The sequence below is a fragment of the Ascidia mentula genome, chromosome 7 (genome assembly GCF_947561715.1).
Source record: "Ascidia mentula chromosome 7, kaAscMent1.1, whole genome shotgun sequence".
NCBI lineage: Eukaryota > Metazoa > Chordata > Ascidiacea > Phlebobranchia > Ascidiidae > Ascidia > Ascidia mentula.
Genome location: NC_138572.1, coordinates 18,434,476 through 18,454,263, shown reverse-complemented (window position 1 = coordinate 18,454,263; position 19,788 = coordinate 18,434,476). Strand labels below are relative to the sequence as shown.

The 19,788-nt window shown below is 39.4% G+C and overlaps 2 protein-coding genes across 2 annotated transcripts in view; both read left to right on the top strand.

Annotated features, from left to right (window-relative positions):
* The first annotated feature begins 6,276 nt into the window (after positions 1–6,276).
* On the top strand, positions 6,277–7,299 carry LOC145909733 (uncharacterized). The gene has a single exon (XM_082997087.1). It carries the CDS (start codon positions 6,277–6,279, stop codon positions 7,297–7,299), a length of 1,023 nt encoding a protein of 340 aa, XP_082853213.1.
* A 6,871-nt stretch (positions 7,300–14,170) lies between these two features.
* LOC145909732 (uncharacterized) overlaps positions 14,171–19,788 on the top strand; it is a 247,822-nt gene continuing 242,204 nt past the window's right edge. Inside the window, exons 1-3 of the mRNA XM_082997086.1 lie at positions 14,171–14,198; positions 14,990–15,063; positions 15,172–15,316. Of these exons, the coding sequence (XP_082853212.1) occupies positions 14,188–14,198; positions 14,990–15,063; positions 15,172–15,316 (230 nt within the window). The 5' untranslated portion in view covers positions 14,171–14,187. The remainder of the gene's footprint in view (positions 14,199–14,989; positions 15,064–15,171; positions 15,317–19,788) is intronic.

Sequence of the window (19,788 nt, the reverse complement as noted above, 5' to 3'; positions counted from 1 at the left end):
TGTGGCACATATACGCGTCACCGGCATGGAACCAGTTGTGGCACATATACGCGTCACCGGCATGGAACCAGTTGTGGCACATATACGCGTCACCGGCATGGAACCAGTTATGGCACATATACGTGTCACCGACATGGAACCAGTTATGGCACATATACGTGTCACCGGTATGGAACCAGTTATGGCACATATACGTGTCACCGGCATGGAACCAGTTATGGCACATATACGTGTCACCGGCATGGAACCAGTTATGGCACATATACGTGTCACCGGCATGGAACCAGTTATGGCACAAATACGTGTCACCGGCATGGGACCAGTATGGCACGTATTTCACTACTTTTATGTTTTTATAAAGAAACTTTTTACTGCATCCAACTCTAATACGCAAAGTTCAGTTTGGATTAGAATCATTGTTCAAACTGCACGAATGTTTGTTCGTTTTATTTTTTTTTTGAACCAACGGATTGTATTCAATCGGAAATTTAAATTCGTAACAAAACTATGATTATTAGACAACTGAATAACTTCTGTCTAATTAGAAACTCCGTCTCCCTACAGGACAATAGAAATAATTGGATTTTTAAATTGCCCCAAATAAAACGTCGGCCCATTGTGTCTGTGGTCAATAATCCATTATTGAACTTTAGCAAGGCTAATAATTTCTGTACTGGTAGAACCAAGGCATTCTTCCCAGCTAAACTGTGGTACATGAAGTTCTTCCAGGCAGTGCGAGAGCACCTTACTTGTTGATAAAAGCTTACACAAAATAAAATACTTTTTTTCAGATTGCGTAGTCAGATTCAAAGTCCACTAAAAATGTAGAAAACTACACAAAAACAGTAGCGGTGACCAATAATCTTTAACATTTTTCGTTGCTGCGAATTTGACGTCATACAAGGCGTTCGCGTCAAAAAAATGCCTTGTTTGCATAGGAAAAGCGTCTTATATTGTCGGTGTCGAATAGATCCCACAAATTACGCTACCTCAAACGTCATCAAGGTAGGCTGTGACATCATACAAAATTATGCCACAGTGACTTCACAAACCAAAGGCTTATTTGTCTCTGATTATCGTCAAACCAAAAGGTATAGTTGTACGACATTATTCTGTACTTCAATGAGACGTGGATGGTGCGTGTTTTCGCTCAGTAGTTACCAACTACAATGCGAATAAACATTACTTAAAGAATAACTATAGTGGAGTACATCATCGTTTGACTAGGATGTGACCAAAAACGATTATTCGGCAGAACGAATTGATTACGATGAATAAATCGAATCATTTATGATGTAACGCCAACTCGTGTACAACGCTACTGCCATAGAAAGATTGCTGCCATGAGTTGACAAAACGAAAATGCTTCAAGAATTAACCGACGCGATAAATAAACCACTGACGGTTTGTCTCCCTAACCCATTGTTCACTTGTTGTGCTCTTGTTTAATGAAAAACTACTAAACCAGCAGTTTTACAATGTTTTCCATTTCTACGTATATAAGCCTCGCTGGCAGCTCTCGAACGATTCAAGCGTGACGTCACGCAACAATAATCTCGCTATCGCACGATTTCGTCCGCAACGGTTTAAACGCTACTTTGATCAGGTGTATCTCAGAAACCTGTGGCCGTATTAAGCTATTTTTTTCGCCAAAGTTGTCAAAACCTTTGATCATCTTGTAGACTTGATTTTAATTTTCAATGTCACATGCACTTAAACATATTTATAATTGACACCCAAGTTTTTTAACAGAAACAACAAGATTTTATCTCCATATCTCAATGAGCTTTTTGGGGCTCTTTTTTCTCTATTTAGTTGCTGTGGACTTGAATACAGTGTACAACCCCTCACTATTGTACGAATATAGGAAAGAATTGAGATTCCCTGCGTAGAGTTTTGTTTCAACAAAGAATTGATTAAAATTGAGTTTGACAAGTGTGGGAGACATTTCTACACAATGAAAGCAAGGTCAATGTAGCCAGTGGTGAATTTTTCCTTTACACAAATCTTTTCACCCATGTTTGTGTTTAAATTTGCAACAAACGAAACTCCCACTGTGACGTCACAAACCTCGTGGTTTGGTCATTCCTTCTCGAATTTATCTTGCAGTAACAAACTTGTGTGTATTAAACGTCACACGAACGAAAAAAGTTTTTATCTGCTGGTAAAGCATCACAATAAATTATAAGCGGATCGAATACACCACAGGTAAAACTGCAGCATCACTTAGGATTCGACCATTGCGAAAACAATTTCCACAACAACGCAAAACTGTAGAGTAAGGTAACAGTGAATAGTCAACATTGACAACGTGGCGATTCTTCATACAAACCCAAGTTGCCCTGGGAGGTTTTCCAGGGAATTAATTCCTAATGCGATGTTGTGAATAACCACTGTCGTCTCGGTCGGCGAGTTGTTATGGTACACACATCCTGCCGCACGAAACCATGAATTATTAATTTAATTATCTTTTTGTCCATTGGCAGGAGACCAGGTGGCTCTTTTGTGAGCTTAAATCTGCGCTATTTCGTAACAACATGGTAACGACTTCTTTCATAACATGAGGAAAGTAAAGCGGGCGCCGTAGCTCCTTCGGCATTAGGATCGCCATTGGGTAATTGCTTTTGTGTAGGGTACAGACCAGACATGTACAACTTACTAATACAGGACTAGTGACTTTTAAGTCGGTATTACTTTTACGTCGTTTCAACGTCGATGTGTTATTGTAGCAATGTGGATTAAAACTGGAACATGAGTAAGCATTGCATAGTGTGAAGTGGGTATATATACGTAATGTAACAACCATTATCGAAAAAACTTTCAACGTGTGTTCAATATGTTGTTTCCGATGCTGTTAAATGTTGCAATGGAACCGCTGTTCAATAGATCGCAACCAGCAATTAACAGGGAGTTTAATTAGGGAAACAATTGCTGTTATGTTTATCGACTAAAACTGAACAAGTATTGATTGAAATCAACTTAACTAATTACAAGTTAGTTCGAGAAAACAACGAAAGGACAAATTAAACTAATTGCAATTTAGGGGTTGACCCACTTTGCGTTACGTCATCGGCCATATTGTGCTGGCAAAAATCAATACCTTTTTTCGAAATTAAATGATTGAAATTGGAACTTGCGTGGAATGAAAAAAGAAAAGGTTAAATAAAAGTTGGGATAGAAAGTGGGTTTCAGATCGATTTGGAATGTGGTTTTGGTGCATTTGTGTTGTGGTACTGCAGCATGAGGTTGGAGGTTTGCGCGCATGCGCAGTTTAGCTTTTTGCTGTCAAACGTAGTTAATTGTTTGTATTTTGCCAAAGTAAATACAAATTTAAATGCTAATGTAATTCCTGGTCTTTTGACAATTGATGTAATCGTATTTCTTCAAGAATATTCGTTTATTTATTTTAATTATTTGAAACGAAAATAAGAAAATTCTTTTTCTTTCAACGAGACCAAAACATCGTATCGGGGTTAATATGAGCAGTAATTTGTTTCTCCGTGTTTTAAACCAAACACGATTAATGAAAAGTCTAACAGGATTGCTGTACAAAGGTCAGATTTGTTCATGCAGATATTGAAGCATTTCACACATCTATTTGCGGGTTTCAGATTTCGATTTGTTTAAACCTGAGGCCCACAGATCGCGTTTGTCCGCTCTCATTAATAATGCATGAAAAGTTTGGGCATTAGCGAGAGAAGACGTTTATATGCGTTTGTCACTTTGTTAAATTGAATTCAAAGTTACAATTTTTTGTTCCATTAGCAATTTTTTAACCCAACTTTAGCTTTTTGTAAGTTTGTTCTTCAACCGCAAGATGTCGCAGCTTACCAAGACTGAGCAAGCTCTTGTCCTTCTCGCCGAAACTTTATTCATGTAAATATCTCGTATCGTGACAAAAATAATTGTGATGTAATCATTTTGCATTGTGACGTAGGTACGCTGCCAAGAGTCCAGGAGGCAAAAAATAACACGACAAATTACGTTGAGTACTTTAGACAGTATGCGACCATTTAATTTTATGCAACTATAAAGTATTTCTTGTTTTGCTAGGTAAAATTCACAGTTACGTAGATTGTTCAAAAAAATCACAAATTTCTGTAAGGTCGGGTTCGTTTCCGCGTATTTGCTCCTGTAAATCACATATCTGGCACATAACAACGCACAATTTAAAAAAAGTTTAGGCAAATCAGAATGGATTCCAAATAGTTTTTCTGCATCTGTCAAAATTAGATTATGTCGTATTCTGGCACTTAAACATGAAATTCGTATTCTTTTTATATCGAAGCCAAACGAAATGTAGGCACTGGCACCTTCAAGTGGACGGATAGATGGAGTATTGACAGTGGACAGTGGGCGCTAGGGGAACCGATCGCAACAGGATCCAATTATTGTGTGATAATGGGTTCATTAACTTCACTTGATTCAACATACAAGTTGAGAAGTACGGAATGCAATGTTATTTCGAGATGGGTTTTTCAACGGATACCAGGAGGTATCTGCAGACGAACAAAGTTAAAAAAGTATATAAATATTTTCACTTATCCACACAGGTCGTAACTGTGAGACGAACAACATTTATTGCCGTTTTTAAGTTAGTTTGTTCCAATCAAATTGCCTTGATTGATATAAAAAATAAAAATGAGAGCTGCAGACAGGGTGTATACACGCACTGTTTCGACCTGTAAGGTCTCATCAGTGCTGCTGTCGATGTGGTACTGTGCTAGCTGGTAGACTAGCAGGCACACAGATTTCCACTTTGTGGTACCTTTCGGTCAATCGTCGATATGTTGGGCACCAAACTAGGTACCAATCAACACAGACGAACCACGTGAAGCGCACTATGGCCAAAACAACTGTTTGGGACCCAATAGCGCTATCGGCTCGGCTTTCACCCAAATCATATTATATGCGCAAAAGAGCCATAATAATCAATGAGAGCTGCAGACAGACAAAAAATACAGGTACAGAAGAAAAAATTTGCAGACGACAAAGTACTGCACAAATAGGCAAAGAAGGAAAATGGAGGAGAGCGAGGGAAAGGTGCAGAAAAAAAGCGGGATTTACGATTACAAATAAAACGCAAATAGAGTGTATAAGTAATACAAAGGGCGGTCACATACACACACACGAAAGGGGGGTCTACTTGTAGCAATATATTGAATATTGGTTGTTTGTCAAAGGGGGGTGGAGAGAAGGTTACCAAAATTGGGTTATGTTATTCTTGACGTCGGCCAGGACGCCTTCGAGAGAGGGGTTTTCCCTGTGACGTTGTGTAGCGAGTCTCAAAGCAATAGAGGATTTAAATGATCGGATGAAGTGATTGGGGATGTAGTTCAAAGGGCGGGGGTCGTGTTTGGTGCGGTTTCTTGTCTTCCAAATTATGTGGGTTAGTGAGGTGTTCATAATAATCAATGAGAGCTGTTGTTTTGGCCATAGTGCGCTCCACGTGGTTCGTCTGTGTTGATTGATACCTAGTTTGGTACCCAACATATCGACGATTGACCGAAAGGTACCACAAAGTGGAAATCTGTGTGCCTGCTAGTCTACCAGCTAGCACAGTGCCACATCAACAGCTGCACTGATGAGACCTTACAGGTCGAAACAGTGCGTGTATGCACCCTGTCTGCAGCTCTCATTGATTATTATGGCTCTTTTGCGCATATAAAAATAAAAATGTTTTCAGAAATATTTAAACGTGAATATGTTGGTGTGAGCAATTAAGGAGCCCTATATAAACATATTGTTTAATTTCGCGTTACATACCTTATAGCAAGTACAACAACCAAAACAACAACTACAGAAGCAATACAAACAACCTTTGGAAGTACTTCGCAAATACTTCCCCAACAAACAACTGACATCGTGCAGGAGAAAACGACAAAAGAAATTACGACAACACAACATATTCTAACAGCATCCCCAGATACGTATATAATAATGACATTGTAATACTCCCCGCGGACAAAGGAAATGTGACGGTGGTTATGAATAGATGGGATAACGAGAACAAGCTTAAGTTAATGTTGGTGGACGAAAAAACCTACCGCAAGGTGAAGAGGGATCCCGGTCACATTGTTCAACAAAAGGTTAATGCAATGGTTGGTCGCTTACACAGGGACAAGCAAGTGTTATCAGTGAGGGAATTTTTCGAGTTGCATAGCACGGATGGGCGGAAGCCGTGTCTTTATGGTCTTCCAAAGATTCATAAACCTGGGGTTCCACTTAGGCCTATTGTGTCGTTCGTAGGAACTCCAACGTATAATCTTGCTAAACATGTGGCCCGTATTTTGTCCCCCCCTTGTGGGTGCAACGGATGATACCGTCCGGAATTCTACCGATTTTGCAGCACAGAATAAAGAATTGAGCGAGGACCAGGAGGAGGTAATGGTATCATTTGATGTCGTCTCTCTCTTCACAAACGTACCGGTGAAGTTGGCAGTGGAAGTGGCGGCAGAAAGACTGCAGAGAGATGAGGCATTGGAGGCAAGTTGTTCGTGGCCACTACCAGAGATCGTGGAATGCATTCAACTCTGCCTGGACGCCACCTATCTGTCATTGAGAGGTGAATTTTATAAGCAAATTTTTGGTACAGTCATGGGGTCTCCGCTTTCAGTTGTGGTCGCCAACATAGTAATAGAATCCGTGGAGCAAAGAGCGTTGTCAACGTTTTCGAGTCCCCCACGCTTTTGGCGACGTTACGTGGATGATACCTTTGTGGTTGTGCATCGCGACTACGTGGAATCGCTGCTTGAGAACCTCAACTCGATCGAAGCGAGCGTTAAGTTCACCATGGAGGTTGAGCATGGTGGGATTTTATCGTGTTTAGATGTTGCTGTTCAAAGGGAAAACCGTGGGTCGCTCCGCACGAGTGTTTACCGAAAACCGACGCATTCTGACAGGTATCTATCCTTCCGGTCAGCGCACCCTATATCCCACAAGTGGGCTGTAGTGCGTGCACTATACACTAGAGCGGAGAATCTTGTTACAGAGAAAAATAACCGAGAACAAGGGGTGGGTAGTGTGCGGGATGCTCTGTTAAGGAATGGTTACCCAAGCTCCTTTCTGCGACGAAACCATGCATCCCTGCCTAAATGCGACAAAAGTCCCTCCGCGGGTGTGGTTGTTCTTCCATATTTTCCAGGACTTTCGGAGACCTTGAAGAGACTGCTGGAGGACTTTTCCATCCTGGTGTTCGAGCGTCGTTTAGTCACATTACGCTCCTTGGTCTCGTATCCCAAAGATCGCACTGGAGGTGCGCTAGATGCTAGGGGTGTGATATACCGCATCCACTGTTGAAAATGTGAGAAGGTGTACATTGGCGAGACGGGTCGCGTCTTACGGACAAGATTAAAGGAGCATCAGCGGGATGTCAAGCCCAAGAAGGTTACAGGGACGGCACTGTCGTAACATGTAGCAGAAACAGGGCACATGGTCAATTTTAAAGATACAATAATTCTGGACAGGGAAAATGATAGGTACAAGAGAATGTTCATTGGAGTCTGTGCATATAAATGGACATGAATCTGCACTTAATGACAAAAGGGAAACCTTTTTTCCACCCGTTTATCGGCATTTGATAAACAGTCTGCGCGACACGTCCCCTGATTAAACCTGATGGTCCTGCGTACCACATGGAACTGTGCTTTAGACCCCGATATCTCATTCCTTGTTGGCGCGCATTTTTAATTCTTTGTGCTCCCCTCCCCGTTTTTCAGCTTTTTTCTTGCTTTTTTCGCGCTTTTTCGCCTTTTTTGTCACGCGTTGCTATTTATCGCCGTGTTGGCGTTGTATTTCACTTCGCTTGTCCTGATGAAGGTCTGTTGAATAACGACCGAAACGTCGTCCAAACATGTTTTTTTGCCAGAAGAGCCTTAAATTATTGAAGCCATATAGGCAACTACTTTTAGTTAATCGAAAAACAAAGTCAACCCAAACATAAATAACCTATGTAGGGCACTTGGCTAATCGAGCTATATAGCTTTTGCCGTGTTAGGATCTTGAACGGATTTAGTAACAACTGGTTTAAAGCTTGGTGGATGTATGTGTTTAGTCGGGAGTTAGACTATTTAGAAGACGCACAGACTTGTGTAAAGGAGTTATTTAACTCCAACAGTAACCTTAAGATAGACAAGGCAAGTTGCCTACGAGGCCGAGTTGCCATCGAGATCCCTTGGGTGCGAGGCCTGAGACGTAGTCGTACCCCACGGTCACTTAGTCGGGGAGTATCCCGACACTAGCAACTCATGCATCTATTAATTATGACATCACAAAACAAGTAAGAATTGTTTAATGTGGAGGTAAAACATAACGTGGATTATCCTCTCCTCCATCAAGTGTTCGTATGTAATTGAGCAACATAACTAGATCGCCCAAACTTTCTGACAGTTTTCAAGCTAGAGGCGTAATTGTGTGTTGGTGTCACAATGTTATTTTAGGATGATGTCAATTTCCCACCAAACATGTCCCACCTGTTCAACCCACTGCTTGCGTGATCATTAGTCCGTGCGTTATCACTTGCAATATGACATCTCATAACAATAGAAGAAGATGTGTTAACCAGGTAGCTGCACTATACAGTAGCATAGCTCTTATAACCAGATGTTCTGATGTCGGAAGAGATTTACAGTGGTGGTGTTAAAATACTGCGTACTGTTAAAATATCACTGAATTCTCTTGAACTTGTTAACGTAAATTTGAACGCAAAACACGCTGTAACATTTTATGGTGGTTGTGAAAGCAGGATTTGTTCATTGTACGTTTTCTTCCTTCTACATCGGTCGAACACCGAAAAGGTTTGCTGACTTACAGATATTTTGGTAATTTCCTTGCGGAGTTTCCATATGACGCGTCGATTTGTTGTTCTTGGGGGCGTTGCAAACTTACTGGTGGAAATTTGTTACCGCATATACCACTGTGCAGCAGTGATATAAACGAATAAGCTTATAACGTGAGCGGATTCATCTCATAAAAACGTCAACATCTTTCGGGTGCGCCGTTCTATCATTTTATTAGGAATGATTGCAGGACCGGAAAAACATTTAATGAAGTGAGGAAAAAAAAGTATTCTATGCAACTTTATCCCAGTGGTTATAGCGAAGCTTAAAACGTTTATGTAATTAAATTAGACCGGCAATACAACCAGCAATGAGATTGCTTGTTATATTATTTGTAAATCTTCTACCTGTTGTTTTTGGACAAACTTGGTACAAGTTGGATGACTTCCACGAATATTTGATCAGACCTCGAGTTAATTCATACACAGAAGCTGAAACTGCATGTAGTAAACACAATGCACATCTCGCTAATATAAAAACAACAAACATATTTAACTTCCTGGTGGAAAAGCTTGGGACAGTAACAGGTAATGCGATGATCATTAACTATTCTTTGTTAAGGAAAAGTTTTACTTTTGGTTTCATAAAATTCCTTGTATGTTAGTTGTTTTTTGCATGTGTTTGAGTAAAGATCAGAAAATTTTAATACCGCAGTCACTGATGTTTCAAAATAGATAATTTTTGTGTACAAGTTGTGAGCAATTGTGAGCAAAAATCATCACCACCAATGGTTACTTTACAGCCAAACTTATTTTTAATTTGAAACTCCTTAATGAAGCGAAAATTTCTTGTGGTTGATCGGCTCAGTAATATTTTGATAAACAACGTTCAGGGTTTCAATTCTCATTCTACATCAAAGCAACACGAGTTTCGGAAACAAACAGCTTCCAGTGGAGGGATGGATCACGTATTGGAACTTTACCTTGGAGTACAGGCGAACCAAAAAGATTTGGGCGATGTACTCTTACCACTAACCTGTGGTAAGCATGAAAGTTCACATATGACTGTTCATTTCTTCTGCTTTATGTTTTTCAGTGAAATTTTACATGCACCAAATGCATTTGAAGTTAACAACTAAAGCAATGGTTTTATTTATGTTGCAGCGGAATCAACTATCACCAAATAAGTTTCCAAACCGCTAGACGTCTGTACAGAGATGGTGGTGGATTTGGACGGTGATGAAAGGGTGGCCGATTGGCAGCATTGGTCCGACCATATACCTAGAAGAAACCTGATCGGGATTTGTGGGCTGGACATCCTGGGTTCGAATCCAGGTGTGGTCAAAAAAAAATTCAATTGAAAACTCCACCTAGGGTCGGCAAAGATCAAAAAGCGATCAGTGCGCTTATCAGACCGTGACGAATCATCCAATGGGAAAGGCCGAGGCGAATCGCCGACCAACAACAGTCAAAAAGAGGCGGCGCTAAACGACACCAGTTCAACCAATCAGGGAGGTGCTGGCGGTAAAGCAGCCAATCACAAGGCGGACCATGCCACACTCAAACTAAAGAGAAAACGCGAAACTTCTGCTAAAACTTGCAAGAAACCAGCGAAAAAATCTCTTTTGATGAAGAAACGCGCTTTGTTGAATAAAACCATGTAAATTGTCCTCAGATTTTTGTTTCGTTTCTAAAACTCTCCAATAAATTTGAAGTCAGCTGTGGTAAGGCACAGAGTTTGGATTTAGCGAATCTATTTAATGTTTGATTTCCATGCTTTAACTTTTGACTCGGTTTAAAATTTGTAATTTTCATATCGTTCTTGTCGTTCGAAACGAAAACTGGCAAATGTGCACTAGTTCGTGTCACTGGTTGTTTGTTCATAGCAATGTAAGCCGACAGGTCCTTTGTATATTCGACCGCTTAGACCAGTGGTTCCAACCTGTGTTATATCGCGTACCATTACAAAATCCTGCACAGTCACAATTGAGGAAAGTGTCATCTTTAAACCTTTTTGTCGTGGAAGAGTTCATGATTTCTAAATCTTTTCAAACGTTAAATGCAGCCTACAAGCTAAATTGTTAGCGCCAAACATATTCGTTAAATGTTTTCCTGTTCCGCCTGGATGTCTTTCGCGTATCATAGGCAGGGAACCACTGACTTTAGATCAATTTGACCCCTGCGCCTTCCAAATCTTTGAATGTCCGTTCAAAGTGTGAGTTTTGGTGAAGTGCGAAACCCTCATGTCGGGGATCTTTGTTTGTTCCAGCGCAGTGTACGTGGTTACAGTATGTATTGGAGTACAATCGTGAATGAAACAAGACTAATTATGACGTCTGCATTTCAAGCAATTGTTCTTTGTCAGATTCGACATTTTGCCGCGGTTTGGCGGCAGTTGTTGTTGAATATTTAAAAAATGATCGTCTGTTAATATATTATGAAAAATTTAGAGATCACCGTATGTCAGTTTTTACCGAAGTTTGCTTCACAGATTGCTGTTTTTTGATGGAAACCCAGGAGTTGTTCGATCACAAAACATAAATGGCAAAATGTACGGCAATATTTGCTCTACATTAATAAGTTCTGTACAAATTTCTATCACGCCTCCCTTTAGTAACATTCCTATGCCTTACGCCCAAGTTTTTTAAGTGTTTACATCAAGAACACTGCTTTGAAACATTAATAAACTTGAAACGTATTATTCATCTGAAAGGCAGCAACAACTCATGCCTTCCGTTTGGTTTTCATGTTTCAAAAATTCCTTTTAGAAATAAAATAATCCCACTACATTCCGTCTAGGCCTGCTTGTTACTTGCGATAATAACATTATAAACGCATTTGCATTTGTAAATGCATTTGAGCAAGTCAATTTGCACCCAGACATAGTGCTGCTCAGTGTAATTTGTGTTGATACTTGGCGAACTGTGAGTGAAATAGCGTATAGGCCAATGCTATCGAATTACACTGTTTTGAGAGCTGCAGACAGGTGTACACACTGTTACGACCTGTAAGGTCTGCACCTTTTTTGCAATGGCTGATTTGTCAGACTTTGCATCCATTTGCAAAGTAAAAATCAACTTAGTATTTGTAGTCAGAAACCGGGCGTGTTCAATATTCATGTTCGTTCACCAGCGCAGTGAACTCCTATGTCGCTTCCACATATATGCATTCGTTTGACACAACGACGTTTTTATGCCAGGACGTTTTTCAAGCGTGAGCAGTAAAATGGGTGCAAAATATGGCATACATTCGATCGCCGTCAAATAATTTGGATGCTGTTTATCAGCGTGCGTTGAGTTAAACATATGTCCATTGATATTGAAAGCGATTTATTTAGTCAAATATACACAATATCCTGCACGATTAACTGAATCGTGTAAGTGAATCAAGTCATGTAAGTGAATAATGAAATCATCACGAAAAGCTGACAAATGAAACCAGTTTTAATTTGCACGTTAACTACGCCAATGAACAACAAATATGAAACAGAAAATATCATGGATCCATGAAACCATTTACGGAATAAGTCTAATTGTCGCGGCAAAATCCAAGTTTAAACCGCAGGGAAATAAACAAGAATTCTAGCCCCAAGTTCAGTCCCACAAGAGCCAAAAATGCAAGCATATCTTTGTTGATTACCTTCTGTTCGTTTGTTAGGATGTGGGCAATATACACCCAACATGTCGATGACTGGTCGGTAATAAGGCTGTGTTTACCCGTTCGATGTATGCGAATAAATAACAATTCCAAGACAACGTGTTAATAATTTATAATAATTCAATAATTTATTGACACGCAAGAAGCGCAGAGCAAGAAGCTGTCAATCAACTTGCAACCATGGTTGCAACGTAATGATTGTGGAAATATTTCAATGCTGAGCAGGAAGTCATTGTCACGCTGTTGAAGAGGAACACTGAGCGTTAAAATAAAAATCTGCGGGAAGCAAGGTAAGATCTTCCCCAACGTTGAAATTATACACTGCCCATATTCTTTAACTTTATACGATGCATGTTACGAAATCAACACAGTTATTTTACAACATTAACTTTTAATCCGCGCCACCACAAACCAATTCGCCTATCCAGTGAATACTCTTTATTAACTTTTGTAATATTATCTTGGTTGGAAAAATCAAAGTTGGAAAAAACACACATGTTTTAAGTTATTGCTTGTTTCGTCTTAGTATATTAAATGTCATAACACCGGAGCAAAAAGGGGTAAGGTTTGTAGCGGTTCGGATATTATATTGTGTAAACACATTCATTTTGCACATCCACGTTTTGTTTTCCCTGGGACGGGAGGAATTCTACAGATGTCAAATAGTTTGCATTGGCTCGTGTTCAGCCTGTGTTGATGATCCAAGTTTATAACATAGAATAAATATATGTAATAATACAGAATTCAGTCACACAAAGACCAAAATGAATGCATACATTCTATTAGTCAACCCTGTTCAATGGGTGGGTAATGGAACGAAGCTTAACACACAACGCTGTCGGGCCAAATGCACATAGGATAAGTTAAATTGTCTTTCCGAGCAGTACTTTTGCATCGTTCGCTAAACGTAAGAAATTCCTGTTAGGCCACCTTGGTACACGTGTTTCATTGAACAGCCAACGGTTAGTTTGACAGCCAACCTCAAGGATATTTAAGTTTGAATTTCATTAGAAGCGGTGCAGGTTTTTCCAGAAGAAGTGCAGGTTTTTCTGCAAGGAATTGGCGTATAGGAGCCAGTTAATTATGATAGGTATTGTTCTTATTACTAATCTTCACGAAGTGTTTGTAGGAACACAAATGGTGCTTGCGTGCTTCTCAACACATCAGTATCACAACCCTGGAACAAGCGAGTGCAATGGTAGACTGCATGAATCGAGGAAATCCTTTTCAACGTTTGTCATAATTTGGATTTTTTAATTTCACACAATGACGTTTGTTTCACAGGATGTCTTTGAGACGTGTGAAAGGCAGTGGATTAGAAACTGTCAGTTTTAAATGTCAGAATATAAAGGAAGAATGCGTAAAATCCATATATTAGTGCGGCAATATGTGGATGTGTTTAATTGCCGCTTATGGTGTGCGGATTTAAACCTATAGGAAGTAGAAAGGTTGCTTAAATGGAAACTAGGCTTCTCTCTTCAGTGAAATAAATATATTCATTTTGATTTCCGTTTCTATAAAACGTCTGCAAATATTGTTGTTACAGAGTTAGGATATTTTGCTGTGATTTAGGCCAGCTTATTTGCAAACAAACTTTTCAATCTTATACAGGTATGGGTAGTTTGGCTGCAATAAATCTATGTCAACAAACCTTATATCATATTGTCGTTGGCTTTGCAGAAGTCGTTGGTTGATCAGAGGGTGGATTTAAGACGGATCAGGGCGGGATCAATCGTGTTGACCGCAGACCAAAAATGGGAGCAAGGTTTGTAAGTTATTTAAATTATCTCCAAGTTAATAAATAGCCACGTTTTTCTCGGAGAAACCATAAATAAGCCTACATCTTGCGCGATAATAATGAAAATAAATATTCTCCTGGGACAAACCAAGCGCGGATATTTTTAACTATTTAATGTTGTTATTTCTCTGCAAAGTCTTATCATGGCTGGGACCAAGGTTTGTTGAGGTTAAACTTGGCCTAGTACGTGAATCAAAGTGAATAATCAATTTGTCTCATAAACTTGCCCGGTGTCTCACGCTTAACCAGTCGCACTGTGAGTGCGGGACGAAATTTTGGTCCGTTCATATCGCGCAAAAAATTATACCAGGTCACAATCTGACATCTGGTTATAAACGGTTGCTTATAATATTTGCCGGGCCTTTTTATGTGCTGGAGTAAACTAAACGTGGTTAAAAGTATTTATATCAGACATATGGTTGAACCAGTGTGATGATTAAACTTATGTTTTGCCAAAAATGACAATAAAAATTTTTTTAATTGTAAGTTTCATAAAAAAATATGAATGGTTCAGTGAGTTTTGGCGAAAACTACTGAATATTTATTGTAAGCGTTTGAGCAACAAGCGGATAAGAATAAAGACAAACAGAAAAAAGTTTATATAAAAGCCATTTGGGGGTTACCAGTTAACTTAAATAACCTTGCAGTGTTTCTTGGACATAAAGTTTGTAAAAGTCCACTAAAATCAATGATGACGTCATTCCCCTGAATTAGAGAAATATATCATTGCAACATATAAACTCTTGGTGTTTTATCAGGTATTGGTTGAAGGTGGTTGGAATCCTGCTCTCCTTCATCACAATTGCTTCAGCACGGTATAAATTTGGCGATAGTAAGTATTTTGTTACAAATCATAAACTCTCAATTAATTTTATATATTGGTTAGTTTTACAGATTTTGATGGATTTCAAATCGATTTACGTTCATGTGTTTTGTGCAGGGTTCACTTGCGATGATGGGAGGGAGGTGGAGGCTGCGTGGTTTTGTGATGGTTATCCTGATGGTCCCGATTGCAGGGACGGAAGTGATGAGAAACCGGCCAACTTTCCCACTTATCCCGAAAACCTCACCAGTCCTTACATGAGGTGAAAGCACTTAAATATGTTTCAAATAACCAATTTTGAACAGTTTATATTACAGTCGGGTCAAATAAAAGAATTTCAAAACTCAACGCGCTGAAAAGTGTTTTTACTTTAATATTTCAAGGAAATTATTGATTGCGAAACACTCACACGCAACAATAATGTTGTTGAGGTAAAAAGTGGCCATTGGGTGGCGCAAAGAGTTAATCTAAGATAAGAAAAGTTTTATATCAGGGGTGGCCAACACGTCGATCGCATCACAGTTTGCGTTGACTTTACAAAATTTTAAATAAACGTAATCGTCAATCTTTTTGCATAATTTACCGAGAAAACTAAAAGTTTCATGTTCGCCAGTTTAACACATTGTTTTTAAATTGAGCATTGTTACCAAACACGTGGCACATTGTTACGTAACACGTGGCATTATTACCTCACATGTGGTATTTTTCGTCAATACAAAGAAGCAACATTCTGTGCCTTTATTACTAGTTTCCTCAGTGAAACATTTTTGGCGCAAAAGTTAAAATATTTTTGATATTGTAGGTGGTATAAATACGTTACAATCACAACGCATTTACTTCTAAAACCTTTTGTTGAGTAATTGACTATTATAGCGCACGAAAAGTGTGTACCCACTTACAACGGGCACGTATTTAATGTTATTCTGATTTACTTTCTTGTAAATTCAGTACCTGGCGCACGTACCGACGTAAAAGCTTTTGTTTGTGAAATGCGCACTTTATTTCTTCGGTAATCCAACACAACTACGCAAACTACCTTAAATGCGACGTCGCAGAAACCCACGTAGGTTTTCTGCCCAACTCGAACTCAAGCAGCAAACATGGTTCTGCGAAAATATACAGGAAACTTCCCCAAAATTCGACCACCTTTTAAATATTCCCGTCGCATGTGAGTCGCTTATTCAGAAGCTTGATTGCTTTCGCTGACAAGTTGGCCACCCCTCGATACCAAGGAGAAAGTCTGATCGTGGCCGGGATATCCTGGGTTCGAATCCCGTCGTGGTAAAAAAGAAGTTTTCAATGGTGGGAGTAAAACCAGAAACGTGAAATGGTTGTTTGGATTGATGGCAAATTTGTAAAACTTTTCTTGTTGATAATTTTGGAATGATTTGCTTAACTTGCATACAAGCGAAGTGGAGCCAATAATATGAATTCTGTGAGCTGCAGACAGATGGCCACTGTTTCTTTTCATTTTTTTTTATGAGGGAAACTAATCCGCCACCACGAATATCATACAAAAATTTACACAAAGCAATCTAAACGGAAATAATATAAACGATGGCAAAAAACGGAAAATACATGTTACATAATATTAAATGGAAAGAAATATGTGGGAGTAGAGAGGATGGGAAAAACACGCCAGAAAGAGGAAGTTATGTTAAACGTAAAAAGCAAAAAAACAAATTAAATAATGGTACAGGATTAGGTTTTGCGGATGTAAGAATGGGGTGGAGAGAAGGTTGATTAATTTATATTTATAAAATGTTTGACATCGACCAGGACGCATTAAGGAAAGGTGTATTATCTCCAATTTCTTGCCACAGTGCACATTACGGTCATCTTAAGTTCTTTCATCAGTTGAAAAAGTTTTTATAGCTGAGGGTTAAAGCGGTCTTCAACGTCATGGTTGTCGTCCGTTGCAAACGGTTCAGCCTCTTTCACACCACCTACCGAAACACTAAGGTGGAAAACTACCTTCATGGAGTTGATTACGCAGTTTCTTGTACGACTCAAATAGCGCACGGGCTGGCCACTGGCATCTCAACTCTCCTCCAAAACAACAGCAGCACAGACAAGGTCTGGACTGGCTTTGGACAGAGTGGAATCAGTAAGTGTATCAGAACAGATCATTAAACGAGAAAGCGGAAAAGTTACACGAAAAATGGAAAATTTTACTACTTCGCGAGGAACTTGATAAATTTGCTATTGCTTGGCAGAGTTCTAGACACGAATAATTACCTGATTCCAATTGTTTTCTTCCACCTTGTTTCCTCCGCATGGATGCACCTAGTTTGGTGCCCAACGGATGACGGTGGCTGTATAGTCACCACAAAGTAGAATGATTTGCCTGCCCGATGGTCGGTTTACAATCGCACCAAAGTTGCACTGATGAGACCTTATAGTACGAAACAGTGGTGAACAATTTACAGCTCACAGAACTTATAATATTGGCTCTAATTTGCTTTCTATTAGTTTTTTTCAGCAGATGTTACGCAAAATTATTGTAAAATCGTAGATGGTGTATTGTTATTCACACATCTGCATACACCATCGTGCATGACTAGTTGGCATTAAGAGTTTATTTAAAACCAAACCCAGCATTAACAGATTATCAGCCATGACGACTTTTCATGTTTAACATTTACAAACACAAATCTCCCGAAACTATTGATATATGACGTAATACATTACTTTTGTTACAGTTGCGACAACAAGTTGGACTTCAACTTCAATGCAAACAAAGTATGCGCCCTAAGAGTGAAGGAGTTTTGCAAAGGAATAATCCAATGTGTTGGGAAAACGCTGTGTGACATCTGCCCCACCCACTTCCAGTCCCGTTCGACTGTTTGTGATGGCGATCCTTGCAATGACTGCCCAGCTTTCCAACACTGGAATAATGGACATGGATTCAAATGTCTTCGGAATGGCAGGAATTGCAATCTTCCGCAGATGTTTCTATGGGACGGCATTGCTGATTGTGATGATAAATCTGATTTGTGTTACACCTCGGAGAATGGAGATGTCAGGTATTTCGTTTTTGATTGTGTTTTGTATATGCGTAATTTTCAGCACTGCTCCATACTAACCTCTTCCTCTGTGCTCCATGTGAAAACAGAAAAAACTGAAATATTTGCAAAGACGAATATAGTTTTAGTCCAATGAGCTTAGTGGTTTTATGGCTATAAATGTTAAAAAGAACGGCGATAACTGCTTTGCTTATGGTAAAATGTTGTTTCTGTAAACAAGTTTCTGATTGCAGAGATATTCGTTATTCTTCATCCATGAAAAAAGGATTGTGTTTCCAATGTAAAAATGACTCAATGATCATCTCAAGGTCAAGTGTTTGTAATGACGTCATAGATTGTCCTGATATGAGTGATGAATGCGGTTGTTTTGGAAAATTCCATGACCAATGCATTAAGAACAAGAAAGTGAATTTTGTGTAGGTTTGAAAAGACCTTTTATTTCGTTGATGCAAATAAACTATCATGTTTATTTAGTTCAAAACCACGTTGTGATTGTTTCGACAATTATGGAGTCTGTTACAACACATTGGATCAAACCAACATTTCCTGTAACTCAAAAAATGAAATCTGCGACAAGCTCGCTCATTGTTTGGGGAATTCCCCATGTGAGCACCTCTGCCCCTCCCACTTCCAGTGTCCGAATTCAGCGTGTTGGAAACGTTCGACTGTTTGTGATGGCGATCCTTGCAATGACTGCCCAGCTTTCCAACACTGGAATAATGGACATGGATTCAAATGTGTTCGGAATGGCAGGAATTGCAATCTTCCGCAAATGTTTCTATGGGACGGCATTGCCGATTGTGATGATAAATCTGATTTGTGTTACACCTCGGAGAATGGAGACGCCAGGTACTGATGAAATGTTGTGATTGGTTGAAAGTATCTTCCGGTTAAGATAAGACAGAATGGACTTGTAATGTTACAATATAAATAACCTCGTGTCAAACGCAGTTTATTGTAAAGAAAACATGTTTCGCTAAAAGCATCATCAGTTCTTATTCAAAAAGAATGGACTTCATTTGCAGAGACATTCGAAGTTCTCAGACATTTAATCATCGTTCATGTTTCCAATGTACAAATGACCCTAAGATCATCTCAAGGTCAAATGTGTGTGATGACGTCACCGACTGTCCCGATAAAAGTGATGAATGTTTTTGTCAAAGTGGGAAAACCAAAGATTGTGGCAAATTTCATTAGTAAGTGATAAAGCTTAGTTTATTCTTTAGATTGAAACCACTGACATCCATTGCGTAACTAGGAATCTATGACTTGCAATAGTGTAAGATGTGTCTGTAAATACTACATGACTTGTTTTCATTGGCACGACTCGTAAACTAATGCAGGTGTTAAGGATGTGTTTCGCCGCTGCAGGAAAAATACCCATTCCTAAAGGCCCGTTAACACACGAACACAGTTTGGCACGGCACAGCACAGTCTGGCACACACGGTGTTTACACGACTGGAATAATCGAACACGAAACCGACAAGTGCAAGTGACAAGTTACATTGATAATTTTTAAGGACTCTTGCCTTGCATTTCTCTGCCCCGCCAGCGTTATTATAGGTACAAATTGAAGTTGTTGCTATTGGCTGTACATATTCTTCAACAAAAGGCATGTACTGTGTTACATACTTAAGGCATGAGCTGTGTTACATACTTAAGGTAGTTACTGTTTTAGATATTTTTTTACGACGCAAGGTAGCACTA